This window comes from Blennius ocellaris, assembly GCF_963422515.1.
Source record: "Blennius ocellaris genome assembly, chromosome: 1".
NCBI classification, from domain to species: domain Eukaryota; kingdom Metazoa; phylum Chordata; class Actinopteri; order Blenniiformes; family Blenniidae; genus Blennius; species Blennius ocellaris.
The window spans coordinates 3,464,866-3,480,816 of NC_137650.1; the positions used below are offsets into that span (position 1 = coordinate 3,464,866).

Consider the following 15,951-nt stretch of genomic DNA (forward strand, 5'->3'; position numbering starts at 1 on the left):
AGGACATCAGGAAAACAACATAATCACTCCATTTTAATGGTGAAAAGTAAATGTGAACATTCAGCCCTTTTGGCTGAGCATTGATTGTTCTCAAATGGCTTCATTCGGCAGATTAAATCGACCAGCCGATTAATCGAATGATTCTTTAATGAGCTTGAATCCAACACCACCGGTTCAAACAGGTGAATACTGTATTGATATTACTTACAGTCTTCCATGTTGCTGTGAGGAGGACAAAGGTAGTTCCTCTTCCTCCCTCTCTAAACAGCAGTTTAGTGACAACGTGGCTCATGCTAACAGAACTTCTACTCAGTGAAGCTCCATCGGTTGTATTTGCATTATTGTTCCAAAGTGAATCATGTGGTGTTTCCAGCAAGTATTACCTGCAACTGTGAGTCGCAGCGACTCCTGTTCCCCCGATGATGATCATTCACGTTCGCCCTCCCTCTATGACTTGAATCTCCAAACAAGCCATGCCGGACGGACGCAGCTGTTTGGTGACGGTCGGAGTTTGTTCCAGAACAAATGTGTGGGCGATTGATGCTCGGGGCCCTTTCAGCCGCTGATGGAGGGTCCGAGCGCCGTCACCAGTTATTTTAGGAGGATGCTTTCACTGGAGCGTCACTGATGGACTGTGGCGATGGCGAGATGGACAGTATTTAAACCCCTCAGTGTCTCTGCAGCCACATTCAGACCGACGTGCAAAGACCTGCAGTCAAGGTAAGAGCCTGGCGTCGTCACTGGAACTAATCTGCCTCTGGGGCTTCTTACAACTCAGGAATGTCCATTTATTCTTTATTTTAACTTTAATTTCCACTGAATGAACAGTCACGTTTTTCTCATATAAAGAGGTGAAGAGGCAGATCTCTGACGTCTCTCAACCATATTCAGACATTCCAGAAAAGTCTGCCGGTGAGCGTCAGCCTCTGTTCTTGAAATATCACATAGCAGTGCTGTGAGGCGACGGCAGCTGCTGAGAGGAACTGCAATGTCCAACAAAGAGCCAGAGCAGGGCAGCAGGACCGGAGCTTCAGGGGAGGCAAATCAGAAGCCCCACAAAACATCTTCAGTCTTAGGAAACAAGGACACAGGAAGCCAAATTTCAGATTTCCTGCTTGACCGTGCTTTTATGTTCTTATTTACACGTTTAATCCTCAGGGACCGCTGCTGTAAAGGGAGTGGATAATGCTTTTATTGAGAAGCAGGATTTATTGAATGAACCTCAGTTTGGGTTTAGGTGGAATCACTCAACATCATTAGCATTGATGGATATGCAGAACACATTGCAACCACTATAGATAATGAGATGTATGGAGTTGGCGTGTTTGTTGATTTTTATTGAGCTTTTGATACGATCGATCATTCATTAATTCTGAAGAAGCAATGAATGATCAGTATCATTGCTAACCCTAACCCTCAATATCTGACCCTAACCCTAACCCTAACCCTAACCCTCAATATCTGACCCTAACCCTCAATATCTAACCCTAACCCTAACCCTCAATATCTAACCCTAACCCTAACCCTCAATATCTGACCCTAACCTAACCCTCAATATCTGACCCTAACCCTCCTGCCTGGTCCGTTTCAACCTCAACTGCTAAAGTTTATTTGTTAATGTAGGACAGACTGAAATGAACATGAAATTATTTTTTATGAAAGAAGTGGCTAGTTTCTCCATTAGCCTAGGAAACACTGATGCTTCCTTTAGCCTAGGAAACACTGATGCTTCCTTTAGAACCTCCTTTAGCCTAGGAAAGACTGATGCTTCCTTTAGAGCCTCCTTTAGCCTAGGAAACACTGATGCTTCCTTTAGAGCCTCCTTTAGCCTAGGAAACACTGATGCTTCCTTTAGAGTCTCCTTTAAGAAGCCTCCTCACGCCTTTCCTTAACTCCTTCAGGAAGCCTCCTAACACCTCTCCTAACTCCTTCAGGAAGCCTCCTAACACCATCCTAACACCTCTCCTAGCTCCTTTAAGAAGCCTCCTAACTCCTCTCCTAGCTCCTTCAGGAAGCCTCCTAACACCTCTCCTAGCTCCTTCAGGAAGCCTCCTAACACCTGTCCTAGCACCTTCAGGAAGCCTCCTAACACCTCTCCTAGCTCCTTCAGGAAGCCTCCTATCAGCCTCCTAGCACCTCTCCTAGCTCCTTCAGGAAGCCTCCTAGCACCTCTCCTAGCCCCTTCAGGAAGCCTCCTAACAGCCTCCTAACACCTCTCCTAGCACCTTCAGGAAGCCTCCTAACACCTCTCCTAGCTCCTTCAGGAAGCCTCCTAACACCTCTCCTAGCCCCTTCAGGAAGCCTCCTAACAGCCTCCTAACACCTGTCCTAGCACCTTCAGGAAGCCTCCTAACTCCTCTCCTAGCTCCTTCAGGAAGCCTCCTAACACCTCTCCTAGCTCCTTCAGGAAGCCTCCTATCAGCCTCCTAACACCTCTCCTAGCTCCTTCAGGAAGCCTCCTAACACCCTCCTAACACCTCTCCTAGCTCCTTCAGGAAGCCTCCTAACACCCTCCTAACACTCTCCTAGCTCCTTCAGGAAGTCTTCTAACACCTCTCCTAGCTCCTTTTAGAAGCCTCCTAACTCCTCTCCTAGCTCCTTCAGGAAGCCTCCTAGCACCTCTCCTAGCTCCTTCAGGAAGCCTCCTAGCACCTCTCCTAGCCCCTTCAGGAAGCCTCCTAACAGCCTCCTAACACCTGTCCTAGCACCTTCAGGAAGCCTCCTAACTCCTCTCCTAGCTCCTTCAGGAAGCCTCCTAACACCTCTCCTAGCTCCTTCAGGAGGCCTCCTAACACCCTCCTAACACTCTCCTAGCTCCTTCAGGAAGTCTTCTAACACCTCTCCTAGCTCCTTTTAGAAGCCTCCTAACTCCTCTCCTAGCTCCTTCAGGAAGCCTCCTAGCACCTCTCCTAGCTCCTTCAGGAAGCCTCCTAGCACCTCTCCTAGCCCCTTCAGGAAACCTCCTAACAGCCTCCTAACACCTGTCCTAGCACCTTCAGGAAGCCTCCTAACACCTCTCCTAGCTCCTTCAGGAAGCCTCCTAACACCTCTCCTAGCCCCTTCAGGAAGCCTCCTAACAGCCTCCTAACACCTGTCCTAGCACCTTCAGGAAGCCTCCTAACTCCTCTCCTAGCTCCTTCAGGAAGCCTCCTAACACCTGTCCTAGCTCCTTCAGGAAGCCTCCTAACAGCCTCCTAACTCCTCTCCTAGCTCCTTCAGGAAGCCTCCTAACACCTCTCCTAGCTCCTTCAGGAAGCCTCCTAACACCTGTCCTAGCACCTTCAGGAAGCCTCCTAACACCTCTCCTAGCTCCTTCAGGAAGCCTCCTATCAGCCTCCTAGCACCTCTCCTAGCTCCTTCAGGAAGCCTCCTAGCACCTCTCCTAGCCCCTTCAGGAAGCCTCCTAACAGCCTCCTAACACCTGTCCTAGCACCTTCAGGAAGCCTCCTAACACCTCTCCTAGCTCCTTCAGGAAGCCTCCTAACACCTCTCCTAGCCCCTTCAGGAAGCCTCCTAACAGCCTCCTAACACCTGTCCTAGCACCTTCAGGAAGCCTCCTAACTCCTCTCCTAGCTCCTTCAGGAAGCCTCCTAACACCTCTCCTAGCTCCTTCAGGAAGCCTCCTATCAGCCTCCTAACACCTCTCCTAGCTCCTTCAGGAAGCCTCCTAACACCCTCCTAACACCTCTCCTAGCTCCTTCAGGAGGCCTCCTAACACCCTCCTAACACTCTCCTAGCTCCTTCAGGAAGTCTTCTAACACCTCTCCTAGCTCCTTTTAGAAGCCTCCTAACTCCTCTCCTAGCTCCTTCAGGAAGCCTCCTAGCACCTCTCCTAGCTCCTTCAGGAAGCCTCCTAGCACCTCTCCTAGCCCCTTCAGGAAGCCTCCTAACTCCTCTCCTAGCTCCTTCAGGAAGCCTCCTAACACCTCTCCTAGCTCCTTCAGGAGGCCTCCTAACACCCTCCTAACACTCTCCTAGCTCCTTCAGGAAGTCTTCTAACACCTCTCCTAGCTCCTTTTAGAAGCCTCCTAACTCCTCTCCTAGCTCCTTCAGGAAGCCTCCTAGCACCTCTCCTAGCTCCTTCAGGAAGCCTCCTAGCACCTCTCCTAGCCCCTTCAGGAAACCTCCTAACAGCCTCCTAACACCTGTCCTAGCACCTTCAGGAAGCCTCCTAACACCTCTCCTAGCTCCTTCAGGAAGCCTCCTAACACCTCTCCTAGCCCCTTCAGGAAGCCTCCTAACAGCCTCCTAACACCTGTCCTAGCACCTTCAGGAAGCCTCCTAACTCCTCTCCTAGCTCCTTCAGGAAGCCTCCTAACACCTCTCCTAGCTCCTTCAGGAAGCCTCCTAACACCTGTCCTAGCTCCTTCAGGAAGCCTCCTAACAGCCTCCTAACACCTGTCCTAGCACCTTCAGGAAGCCTCCTAACTCCTCTCCTAGCTCCTTCAGGAAGCCTCCTAACACCTCTCCTAGCTCCTTCAGGAAGCCTCCTAACACCTGTCCTAGCTCCTTCAGGAAGCCTCCTAACAGCCTCCTAACTCCTCTCCTAGCTCCTTCAGGAAGCCTCCTAACACCTGTCCTAGCTCCTTCAGGAAGCCTCCTAACAGCCTCCTAAGTGTGGTTGTGGTTGGTTAGTTGAGTTTTCACCCAGCGAGTTAGAAAGATCCAGAATGAGGTGACTAAATGAGGTTACAGTGAGCGCTCAGCGGAGTGATGTTGTTTCAGATGCCACACTGGGGAGGCGGGGTGAAGTGCGGCGCCTGTGAGGCGACGGTCTACCACGCTGAGGAGGTCCAGTGTAACGGCAGAAGCTTCCATAAGACCTGCTTCATCTGCAGTGAGTGAACCTGGTCCTGCGGGCCTGGACTGGACCAGCAGGTCCCAGTGGTCTCCACTGGTTCCTCTCCTCCCGGGGTTCCACAGGGCTCAGCCTCAGAGCCCTGCTCTTTTCACTGTTGGCTACATTGTCAGAACCCTGGAAGTCCTTCCACCGCTCCGGAGACCACAGTCACAGTCATGTCTGGGTTCTCTCAGGTTTTAGGGCTTCAGAAGCACAAACTCTGAACAAGGAGACACTTTTATTTTCACACTTGTTAAACCAGCTTCAGTTACACATGTGAGATTTAGTTCCACTGCCAGGGTCGTGAAAAGTACCAAATAAAGTAGTATAATAATGTAGTACTCCTAACCTTTAGACCCAAGTTTGATACAATCAATAATGCAAATATGGAAGTTTCATGGAGTTCAAGAATTTCTATTCTATTCTAGTCTATTCTTTTCTATTCTATTCTATTCTATTCATAGTTTTTGTTATAACTGAATACAGTTGAAAAGTTGCAGCGCTGCTGTCACTCCATCAACTATAAATCTGTTTTGTTTACTGGTTTTTATTTCACTAAACTCCTGTTTACTTTCAGATTAGTACTTAACTAGCTTTGTGACGGATCCACATTACCTGAAACACATTGGTTTAATCTCAAAACTATAAAATGTTCTCTTTCTAAAAGTGGTGTGCATGTTTGTAAAACTTTGTTTTGTTGCTGTCTACAGTTTATAAATCAGCTTTTAAGAAGCCCGAGGTTATGGAACAAATGAGTCCCAGCAACACGACCATGAACTTGATTTGGAAATAATAATAAAGGAGAAGAGAAAGAAAGTGAAATGTAGAGATGAGTTACTCCGACTGTAACTTAACCCTTCGTAGGGCAGCTCACTGGATTTGGTAGTTCTGGAATGTATTCCTCTTTCTTCCAATCTGACCATTTTCATCTGCTTTGACTAAAGTGTGTTCATCGTAGTCAAAGTGCAATACACATGTTGTTTGTATTAAAAACTGTGCAGATACACAAACACACATATAGTGGGCCTTTTGTTGCACAAAAACTATGATAAAAAGTGAAACTTTAAGTGATAATGCAATGTAAAGTGTAAAGTGTACAGATATTTAAGGAAATATATTGAAGGAAAAATTGTTCTTACTGGTCAGTTTGATGTTGCTGAAACTCAATTTGATAAAATTGTCCCTTCAGGGTGTTTATGATGGAGGAGCAGGAATCCTGGAGGCCACGACTGTGGTGTTTGTCTAATGTTGGTTATTATTGTTTTGTTGCTGCCTGGAGGCCAAATGTGACCCACGAAACACACAAAAATGTTGAATCAAATGTTGGACGCTCACCAAGACTGACGACAGGATTGACTGACGGTAGGATTGACTGACGGTAGAATTGACTGACGACATGATTGACTGACGACATGATTGACTGACGGTAGGTTTGACTGACGGTAGGTTTGACTGACGGTAGGTTTGACTGACGGTAGGGTTGACTGACGGTAGGATGACTGACGGTAGGTTTGACTGACGGTAGGTTTGACTGACGACATGATTGACTGACGGGAGGAGTGACTGACGGTAGGTTTGACTGACGGTAGGGTTGACTGATGGTAGGGTTGACTGACGGTAGGGTTGACTGACGGTAGGAGTGACTGACGGTAGAATTGACTGACGACATGATTGACTGACGACATGATTGACTGACAGTAGGTTTGACTGACGGTAGGGTTGACTGACGGTAGGAGTGACTGACGGTAGTTTGACTGACGGTAGGGTTGACTGACGGTAGGATGACTGACGGTAGGTTTGACTGACGGTAGGGTTGACTGATGGTAGGGTTGACTGACGGTAGGGTTGACTGACGGTAGGAGTGACTGACGGTAGAATTGACTGACGACATGATTGACTGACGACATGATTGACTGACAGTAGGTTTGACTGACGGTAGGTTTGACTGACGGTAGGGTTGACTGACGGTAGGGTTGACTGACGGTAGGTTTGACTGATGGTAGGGTTGACTGACGGTCAACGGTTGGCTGACAGTAGGTTTGACTGACGGTAGGGTTGACTGACGGTAGGTTTGACTGACGGTAGGGTTGACTGACGGTAGGGTAAAATCCAACAGGAGGTCTGCAATTTGCCTTTCAAAGAACGATTTTCACCCCAAAAAGCCCCTCAGCGTCTGAGAGAGAATAGATTTGACCCCCTAAACATCCAAATGTGCCTTGCTCATCAACACTGGAGAACTTCATGAGAAAATGTAAGAATGTGCTCTCTAGTGCATCTACACACACTACCTAGCCAGCACTTTGCCTTTCAAAATAAGATTGTCAACGCTCTCCTGAGGGTGACTGTTGTCGTCAGACACTAAATGACGGAGGAGCCTCTGCTGCTCAACACATCTGGAACACTGAATCCTCCTCCTCTTTGGCTTTGAGCTCAAACTTCACCACTCAACTTTCTCAGATGTTGACGAAATGACACCAGACCTAACTGCAGGTCTTTAATGACACCAGACCTAACTGCAGGTCTTTAATGACACCAGACCTAACTGCAGGTCTTTAATGACACCAGACCTAACTGCAGGTCTTTAATGACACCAGACCTAACTGCAGGTCTTTAATGACACCAGACCTAACTGCAGGTCTTTAATGACACCAGGCCTAACTGCAGGTCTTTAATGACACCAGACCTAACTGCAGGTCTTTAATGACACCAGACCTAACTGCAGGTCTTTAATGACACCAGACCTAACTGCAGGTCTTTAATGACACCAGACCTAACTGCAGGTCTTTAATGACACCAGACCTAACTGCAGGTCTTTAATGAGGACGACTGTAGTTCTTCTTTTAACGCTTCTACATTCACCATTACTTGTTCAGGAGGTTGGAGTGGGCTGGGATCTGTCTGAGTCTCCTTGCTGTGGAGAATGACACACACACACACACACACACACACACACACACACACACACACACACACACACACACACACACACACACACACACACACACACACAGACACACACACACACACACACAGACACACACACACACACACACACACACACACACACACACACACACACACACACACACAGACACACGGTCCAGCTGGCAGTGTGTGACAGTCATATGGGTCCACAGGGAGGGTGAAGTCCAGCTCCTGGTCGTTTCTCCGTCGTTCATCTTTCACTCGTCCGTCTGGCTGCAAATAGAAACACCCCCCCCCCACCCCCCCCCCCCCCAAGTGCTGCTGATCCCCCTGACCCTCCTGAGCCCCCGTCTCAGTGGTTCATGACATCTGGTCCATGTGGTTCACGGTGACGTGTTCAGAGAGACGAGTTCATAGAGACGTGTTCATAGAGACGTGTTCATAGAGACGAGTTCATAGAGACGTGTTCATAGAGATGTGTTCATAGAGACAAGCTTATAGAGATGAGTTTATAGAGACGTGTTCATAGAGACGAGTTCATAGAGACGTGTTCAGAGACGTGTTCATAGAGCCGTGTTCATAGACGAGTTCATAGAGACGTGTTCATAGAGACGTGTTCATAGACGTGTTCATAGAGACGAGTTCATAGAGACGAGTTCATAGTGACGTGTTCATAGAGACGTGTTTATAGAGACGAGTTCATAGAGACGTGTTCATAGAGACGTGTTCATAGAGACAAGCTTATAGAGACGAGTTTATAGAGACGTGTTCATAGACGAGTTCATAGAGACGTGTTCATAGAGACGTGTTAATAGTGACGTGTTCATAGACGTGTTCATAGAGACGAGTTCATAGAGACGAGTTCATAGTGACGTGTTCATAGAGACGTGTTCATAGAGCCGTGTTCATAGACGTGTTCATAGAGACGTGTTCATAGAGCCATGTTCATAGTGACGTGTTTATAGAAGTGTTCATAGAGACGAGTTCATAGAGCCGTGTTCATAGAGACGTGTTCATAGAGACGTGTTCATAGAGACGTGTTCATAGAGACGAGTTCATAGAGATGTGTTCATAGAGACGTGTTCATAGTGACGTGTTCATAGACGTGTTCATAGAGACGAGTTCATAGAGACGAGTTCATAGTGACGTGTTCATAGATACGTGTTCATAGAGCCGTGTTCATAGACGTGTTCATAGAGACGTGTTCATAGAGCCATGTTCATAGTGACGTGTTCATAGAAGTGTTCATAGAGACGAGTTCATAGAGCCGTGTTCATAGAGACGTGTTCATAGAGACGAGTTCATAGAGACGTGTTCATAGAGACGTGTTCATAGAGACGTGTTCATAGAGACAAGCTTATAGAGACGAGTTCATGGAGACGTGTTCATAGAGACGAGTTCATAGAGACGTGTTCAGAGACGTGTTCATAGAGCCGTGTTCATAGACGAGTTCATAGAGACGTGTTCATAGTGACGTGTTCATAGAGACGTGTTCATAGAGCCGTGTTCATAGAGACGAGTTCATAGTGACGTGTTCATAGAGCCGTGTTCATAGAGACGAGTTCATAGAGACGTGTTCATAGAGACGTGTTCATAGAGACGAGTTCATAGAGACGTGTTCATAGTGACGTGTTCATAGAGACGATTTCATAGAGACGTGTTCATAGAGACGTGTTCATAGAGACGTGTTCATAGAGAAGAGTTCATAGAGACGAGTTCATAGAGACGTGTTCATAGAGACGTGTTCATAGAGACGAGTTCATAGACGTGTTCATAGAGACGTGTTCATAGAGACGAGTTCATAGAGACTTGTTCATAGAGACGAGTTCATAGAGACGTGTTCATAGAGACAAGCTTATAGAGACGAGTTCATAGAGACGTGTTCATAGAGACGAGTTCATAGAGACGTGTTCAGAGACGTGTTCATAGAGACGTGTTCATAGAGACGTGTTCATAGAGCCATGTTCATAGAGACGTGTTCATAGAGACGTGTTCATAGAGCCGTGTTCATAGAGACGTGTTCATAGAGCCGTGTTCATAGAGACGTGTTCATAGAGACGAGTTCATAGTGACGTGTTCATAGAGCCGTGTTCATAGAGACGTGTTCATAGAGACGAGTTCATAGAGACGTGTTCATAGAGACGAGTTCATAGAGACTTGTTCATAGTGACGTGTTCATAGAGACGTGTTTATAGAGACGAGTTCATAGAGACGTGTTCATAGAGACGAGTTCATAGAGACGAGTTCATAGAGACGTGTTCATAGAGACGAGTTCATAGAGACTTGTTCATAGAGACGAGTTCATAGACGTGTTCATAGAGACGTGTTCATAGAGACGAGTTCATAGAGACGTGTTCATAGAGACGAGTTCATAGAGACGTGTTCATAGAGACGAGTTCATAGAGACTTGTTCATAGAGACGAGTTCATAGAGACGAGTTCATAGAGACGAGTTCATAGACGTGTACATAGAGACGTGTTCATAGAGACGAGTTCATAGAGACGAGTTCATAGAGACGAGTTCATAGAGACAAGTTCATAGAGACGTGTTCATAGAGATGTGTTCTAGAGACGTTTGGGCAGAAGCTTTGTGGAGAACTTTGGGGATAGACAAGAGGGTTCTTCATTGTGTGGACGGACACTTTGACTTCATGATATTTACATGCGACTTCCAAACGAGCTTTTCATCAAAAGTAACTCTTAAACATGTATTTACATGCACTTGTTCTCTTTGTTTACCATGAAGAGAATGTAAACAAAGCCATGATACTATACTAGAGATCTATGGTCGTGTCCTCTCTGGACGAGTACATAGCATCTCTTCTTCCCACAGTGACCTGCAGGAAGGGTCTGGACAGCACCACGGTGGCGGCGCACGAGTCTGAGATCTACTGCAAGTCGTGTTACGGCAAGAAGTACGGGCCCAAGGGCTACGGGTACGGGCAGGGAGCCGGCACCCTGAGCTCCGGTCCTCCAGGACGCTTTGAGACCCGGCAGCCTCCACAGTGAGTGTCCAGTGGTGCCTGGACAACTTGTCCACCAAACTATACCAGGACGATTCGTCCACCAAACTAAACCTGGACGACTTGTCCACCAAACTAAACCTGGACGACTCGTCCACCAAACTAAACCTGGACGACTCGTCCACCAAACTATACCAGGACGACTCGTCCACCAAACTAAACCTGGACGACTCGTCCACCAAACTAAACCTGGACGACTCGTCCACCAAACTAAACCTGGACGACTCGTCCACCAAACTATACCAGGACGACTCGTCCACCAAACTTAACCTGGACGACTCGTCCACCAAACTGTAAATCAGGAGGACTCGTCCACCAAACTGTAAATCAGGACGACTCGTCCACCAAACTAAACCTGGACGACTCGTCCACCAAACTGCACGACTCGTCCACCAAACTAAACCTGGACAACTCGTCCACCAAACTAAACCTGAACGACTCGTCCACCAAACTGCACGACTCGTCCACCAAACTAAACCTGGACGACTCGTCCACCAAACTGGACGACTTGTCCACCAAACTAAACCTGGACGACTCATCCACCAAACTGTAAATCAGGACGACTCGTCCACCAAACTAAATCAGGACGACTCGTCCACCAAACTAAACCAGGACGACTCGTCCACCAAACTGGACGACTCGTCCACCAAACTAAATTAGGACGACTCGTCCACCAAACTAAATCAGGACGACTCGTCCACCAAACTAAACCAGGATGACTCGTCCACCAAACTAAATTAGGACGACTCGTCCACCAAACTAAATCAGGACGACTCGTCCACCAAACTAAACCTGGACGACTCGTCCACAACAATTTCCTTCAGCATTATTGATTTGAAAGATTGGATTTCAAAGTATGTTTATCATGTTTGGAAGGATTATTAAGTATATTTGACACAAAAATACAAGATATCTTGATATTTTTGACATAATAATAATGAAGCTAAAACAGATGACGGCATTGAGTGATGCATTCAAGTGCATCATGTAAAACCGCCTTCCGACAGGGACTTTAAGTGATAAAGATGAATAACATGATTGATAGTCATTAGGGGACGGAGACAGGTTGTCCTGGACGTGTTGAGCAGCGAGGCGCCGCGCCGCAGAGCTTCCTGTTGGATTCATCTTATTCATGTTCCCCGGCCCTCAGGTCCAAACCTCGTCCCGCCTCCAACACAGACACCAGCGCCAACAAATTGTCCCAGAAGTTTGGGAGTTCGGACCGCTGCCCACGCTGCTCCACAGCCGTTTACGCTGCCGAGAAAGTGATGGGAGCCGGGAAGGTACGCAAACAAACACACCTTGTGGCAAACACCATGTCGTTTTGTTTCTCCAATCAAATCAATCCTCATCTTAGTTTCTATCGTTTTAGATCAGGGCCTGTGGCTCTGTAGCGCTGCAGTAGTAGCTCCTTGTAAAAACTTTATTTGCATTATGAGTAATTATCAGAACAATAAAAAAGGAAAAATTTCTGAAAGATCCAAAATAGTTAAAACAACTACAAAAGTGCATTATGTTATGCAATTATTATTTGTTATGCAGAAAAACGTTGATTCCATTATTATGAGCTATGTGGCGCTACACACCTTTCTGGATTCAAAAGAAACAGTTGTTTACCATTGAAGTAGTGAACAGCTTGTTATCAGACTTTCTGCATCGCTTGACTGTGACGTGAGGTTTTATGTGTCGGAGCAGTGAAAACGTGAACTGAGGTGCAGTGATGGACTAACGTGTTTGTGTGCAGCCGTGGCACCGAACCTGTTTCCGCTGCGCCTTGTGTGGGAAGAGCCTGGACTCCACCTCAGTGACGGAGAAGGACGGAGAACTGTACTGCAAAGGTACCGACACACAACACGCAGCCTCGTCACAACACGCAGCCTCGTCACAACACGCAGCATGTCACAACACGCAGCCTCGTCACAACACGCAGCATGTCACAACACGCAGCCTCGTCACAACACGCAGCCTCGTCACAACACGCAGCCCCGTCACAACGCGCAGCCCCGTCACAACGCGCAGCCTCGTCACAACACGCAGCATGTCACAACACGCAGCCTCGTCACAACACGCCACCTCGTCACAACACGTAGCCTCGTCACAACACGCAGCCTCGCCACAACACGCAGTCCCGTCACAACACGCAGCCTCGCCACAACACGCAGCCCCGTCACAACACGCAGTCTCGTCACAACACGCAGCCCCGCAACAACACGCAGCTCCGTCCCAACACGCAGCCCCGTCCCAACACGCAGCCCCGTCACAACACGCTGACTCGTCACAACACGCAGCCTCGTCACAACATGCAGCCTCGTCACAACACGCAGCTTCGCCACAACACGCAGCCACATCACAACACGCAGCCTCGTCACAACACGCTAACTTGTCACAACATGCAGCCTCGCCACAACACGCAGCCTCGCCACAACACGCAGCCTCGCCACAACACGCAGCCTCGTCACAACACGCAGCTTCGCCACAACACGCAGCCACGTCACAACACGCAGCCTCGTCACAACACGCTAACTTGTCACAACATGCAGCCTCGCCACAACACGCAGTCTCGTCACAACACGCAGCCTCGTCACAACACGCAGCCCCGTCACAACACGCAGCCCCGTCACAACACGCAGCCTCGCCACAACACGCAGCCCCGTCACAACACGCTGACTCGTCACAACACGCAGCCTCGTGACAACACGCAGCCTCGATACAACATGCAGCCTCGTCACAACACGCAGCATGTCACAACACGCAGCCTCGTCACAACACGCAGCCTCGTCACAACACGCAGCCCCGTCACAACGCGCAGCCCCGTCACAACGCGCAGCCTCGTCACAACACGCAGCATGTCACAACACGCAGCCTCGTCACAACACGCCACCTCGTCACAACACGTAGCCTCGTCACAACACGCAGCCTCGCCACAACACGCAGTCCCGTCACAACACGCAGCCCCGTCACAACACGCAGCCCCGTCACAACACGCAGCCTCGCCACAACACGCAGCCCCGTCACAACACGCAGTCTCGTCACAACACGCAGCCCCGCAACAACACGCAGCTCCGTCCCAACACGCAGCCCCGTCCCAACACGCAGCCCCGTCACAACACGCTGACTCGTCACAACACGCAGCCTCGTCACAACATGCAGCCTCGTCACAACACGCAGCTTCGCCACAACACGCAGCCACATCACAACACGCAGCCTCGTCACAACACGCTAACTTGTCACAACATGCAGCCTCGCCACAACACGCAGCCTCGCCACAACACGCAGCCTCGCCACAACACGCAGCCTCGTCACAACACGCAGCTTCGCCACAACACGCAGCCACGTCACAACACGCAGCCTCGTCACAACACGCTAACTTGTCACAACATGCAGCCTCGCCACAACACGCAGTCTCGTCACAACACGCAGCCTCGTCACAACACGCAGCCCCGTCACAACACGCAGCCCCGTCACAACACGCAGCCTCGCCACAACACGCAGCCCCGTCACAACACGCTGACTCGTCACAACACGCAGCCTCGTGACAACACGCAGCCTCGATACAACATGCAGCCTCGTCACAACACGCAGCTTCGCCACAACACGCAGCCACGTCACAACACGCAGCCTCATCACAACACGCTAACTTGTCACAACATGCAGCCTCGTCACAACACGTAGCCTCGTCACAACACGCAGCCTCGCCACAACACGCAGCCTCGTGACAACACGCAGCATGTCACAACACGCAGCCTCGTCACAACACGCAGCCTCGTCACAACATGCAGCCCCGTCACAACACGCCGCCTCATCACAACATGCAGCCTCATCACAACACGCAGCCTCACCACAACACGCAGCCCCGTCACAACACGCAGCCTCGTCATAACACGCTGCCTCGCCACAACACGCAGCCTCGTCACAACTCTTCTCATTTCCTCCTCAGTGTGCTACGCTAAAAACTTTGGGCCCAAAGGCTTCGGACTGGGGAATGAAGCCATGCTGGACTAACGGAGCCGGAACCGACACTGGACGGCATCGTACACGTCATACACGTCGTACACGTCACATCGAGGATAAAAAGCCTTGTGGATTTTTATCCCCGATGTGACATGTACAACGCCTTCAATTCAAAATGCTGTTATTGTTAACAGCATTTTTAAGTTCAAATTACCTTGAAATTCAAACAGAAGTGCCAAATTAAATGAGCTTTGCTTCTGGAAATGTTTCCTGAAAGAGTCTTCTGTAATGACTCATATACAGGAAGGAGCTCGAATGCTTCATTATTGGATTGGTTCTGAATATTACTCGTGTTGAGCTGAACGTTTCCACCGACAGCAACTGGCCACTTTCTTCTTCTGAGACTTAATTAACAATCCAATGTTCCCTGCATTCATGAATGATTGTGTGACCGCTGATTTACCTAAATTCAATAAAAGAGTTGATTACCAGTGTGTTGAATGTATGAATGTGTTGAATGTGAACCAAACAATGGTTCAGAGGGAGACGGCGGGACGAATCGCCGTCAAGCAAGAATTAAAGTCATGACCGGGCAGGACCGACTCAGAGGAGCTGAACAGAGGAACAGATTCAGAAAACGGAAATGAAGTCATTACCTAGTCTGTGTTATTTGCAAACACCCAGTGATGGACACCAAGAGTGGCGTTTACACAACCACCTCCACCACGTCAGCGTGAAGCTGCAGGCTGTGGAGGGAAAGTAGAATCAAACCCTCTCAATCCAGACAACAGGCAAACTGCAGACGCCCTGCTGGGAAGCAAACCCTCATTCTGTGCTGGAAACACAAACCACTGCAGCACCGTGCCGTCGGATAAACACCATTTCTGCTCCAGGGTCAAGTTTAAAGTCCCCGCTGACCAACAGACTGACTTCTTTATACGGAACTTTAGATCAACCTGGAGTCGATAGAAAGCTCCCAAGTCACTTCGACGTGCTTCTCACTGGATAAAACAACCAGAATATTTCAGATGTTCAGTGTTTTAACTGGAAAATATCATTTAGAGTGAGAATTGAAGATATTCAAGGGCCATTTATAGTTTATACGAGGGAAAATGCCTTAAATCAGTAATAACCACCACTGCACACAAACCATCCCTCCATCCATCCATCCATCCATCCATCCAGTATCTTCCTCTTATCCAGGCCGGGTTCT

General features: G+C 48.7%; 1 protein-coding gene across 1 annotated transcript; it reads left to right on the forward strand.

Moving 5' to 3' along the window:
- The first annotated feature begins 634 nt into the window (after positions 1-634).
- Positions 635-15,229, forward strand: csrp3 (cysteine and glycine-rich protein 3 (cardiac LIM protein)). Its single transcript, XM_080499709.1, has 6 exons — positions 635-720; positions 4,726-4,837; positions 10,598-10,769; positions 11,938-12,070; positions 12,532-12,625; positions 14,725-15,229. The coding sequence occupies exons 2-6, from the start codon at positions 4,726-4,728 to the stop codon at positions 14,787-14,789; spliced, it is 576 nt and encodes a 191-aa protein (XP_080355835.1). The 5' UTR covers positions 635-720; the 3' UTR covers positions 14,790-15,229.
- Positions 15,230-15,951: the final 722 nt, after the last annotated feature.

What these genes read in the sequence shown, in the direction of transcription:
- csrp3 (XM_080499709.1), top strand. Translation starts at nt 4,726, where the DNA reads ATGCCACACTGGGGAGGCGGGGTGAAGTGCGGCGCCTGTGAGGCGACG. An exon ending in TAAGACCTGCTTCATCTGCA is followed by an intron (nt 4,838 to 10,597) that starts GTGAGTGAACCT and finishes TTCTTCCCACAG; the next exon opens with TGACCTGCAGGAAGGGTCTG. An exon ending in AAGTGATGGGAGCCGGGAAG is followed by an intron (nt 12,071 to 12,531) that starts GTACGCAAACAA and finishes GTTTGTGTGCAG; the next exon opens with CCGTGGCACCGAACCTGTTT.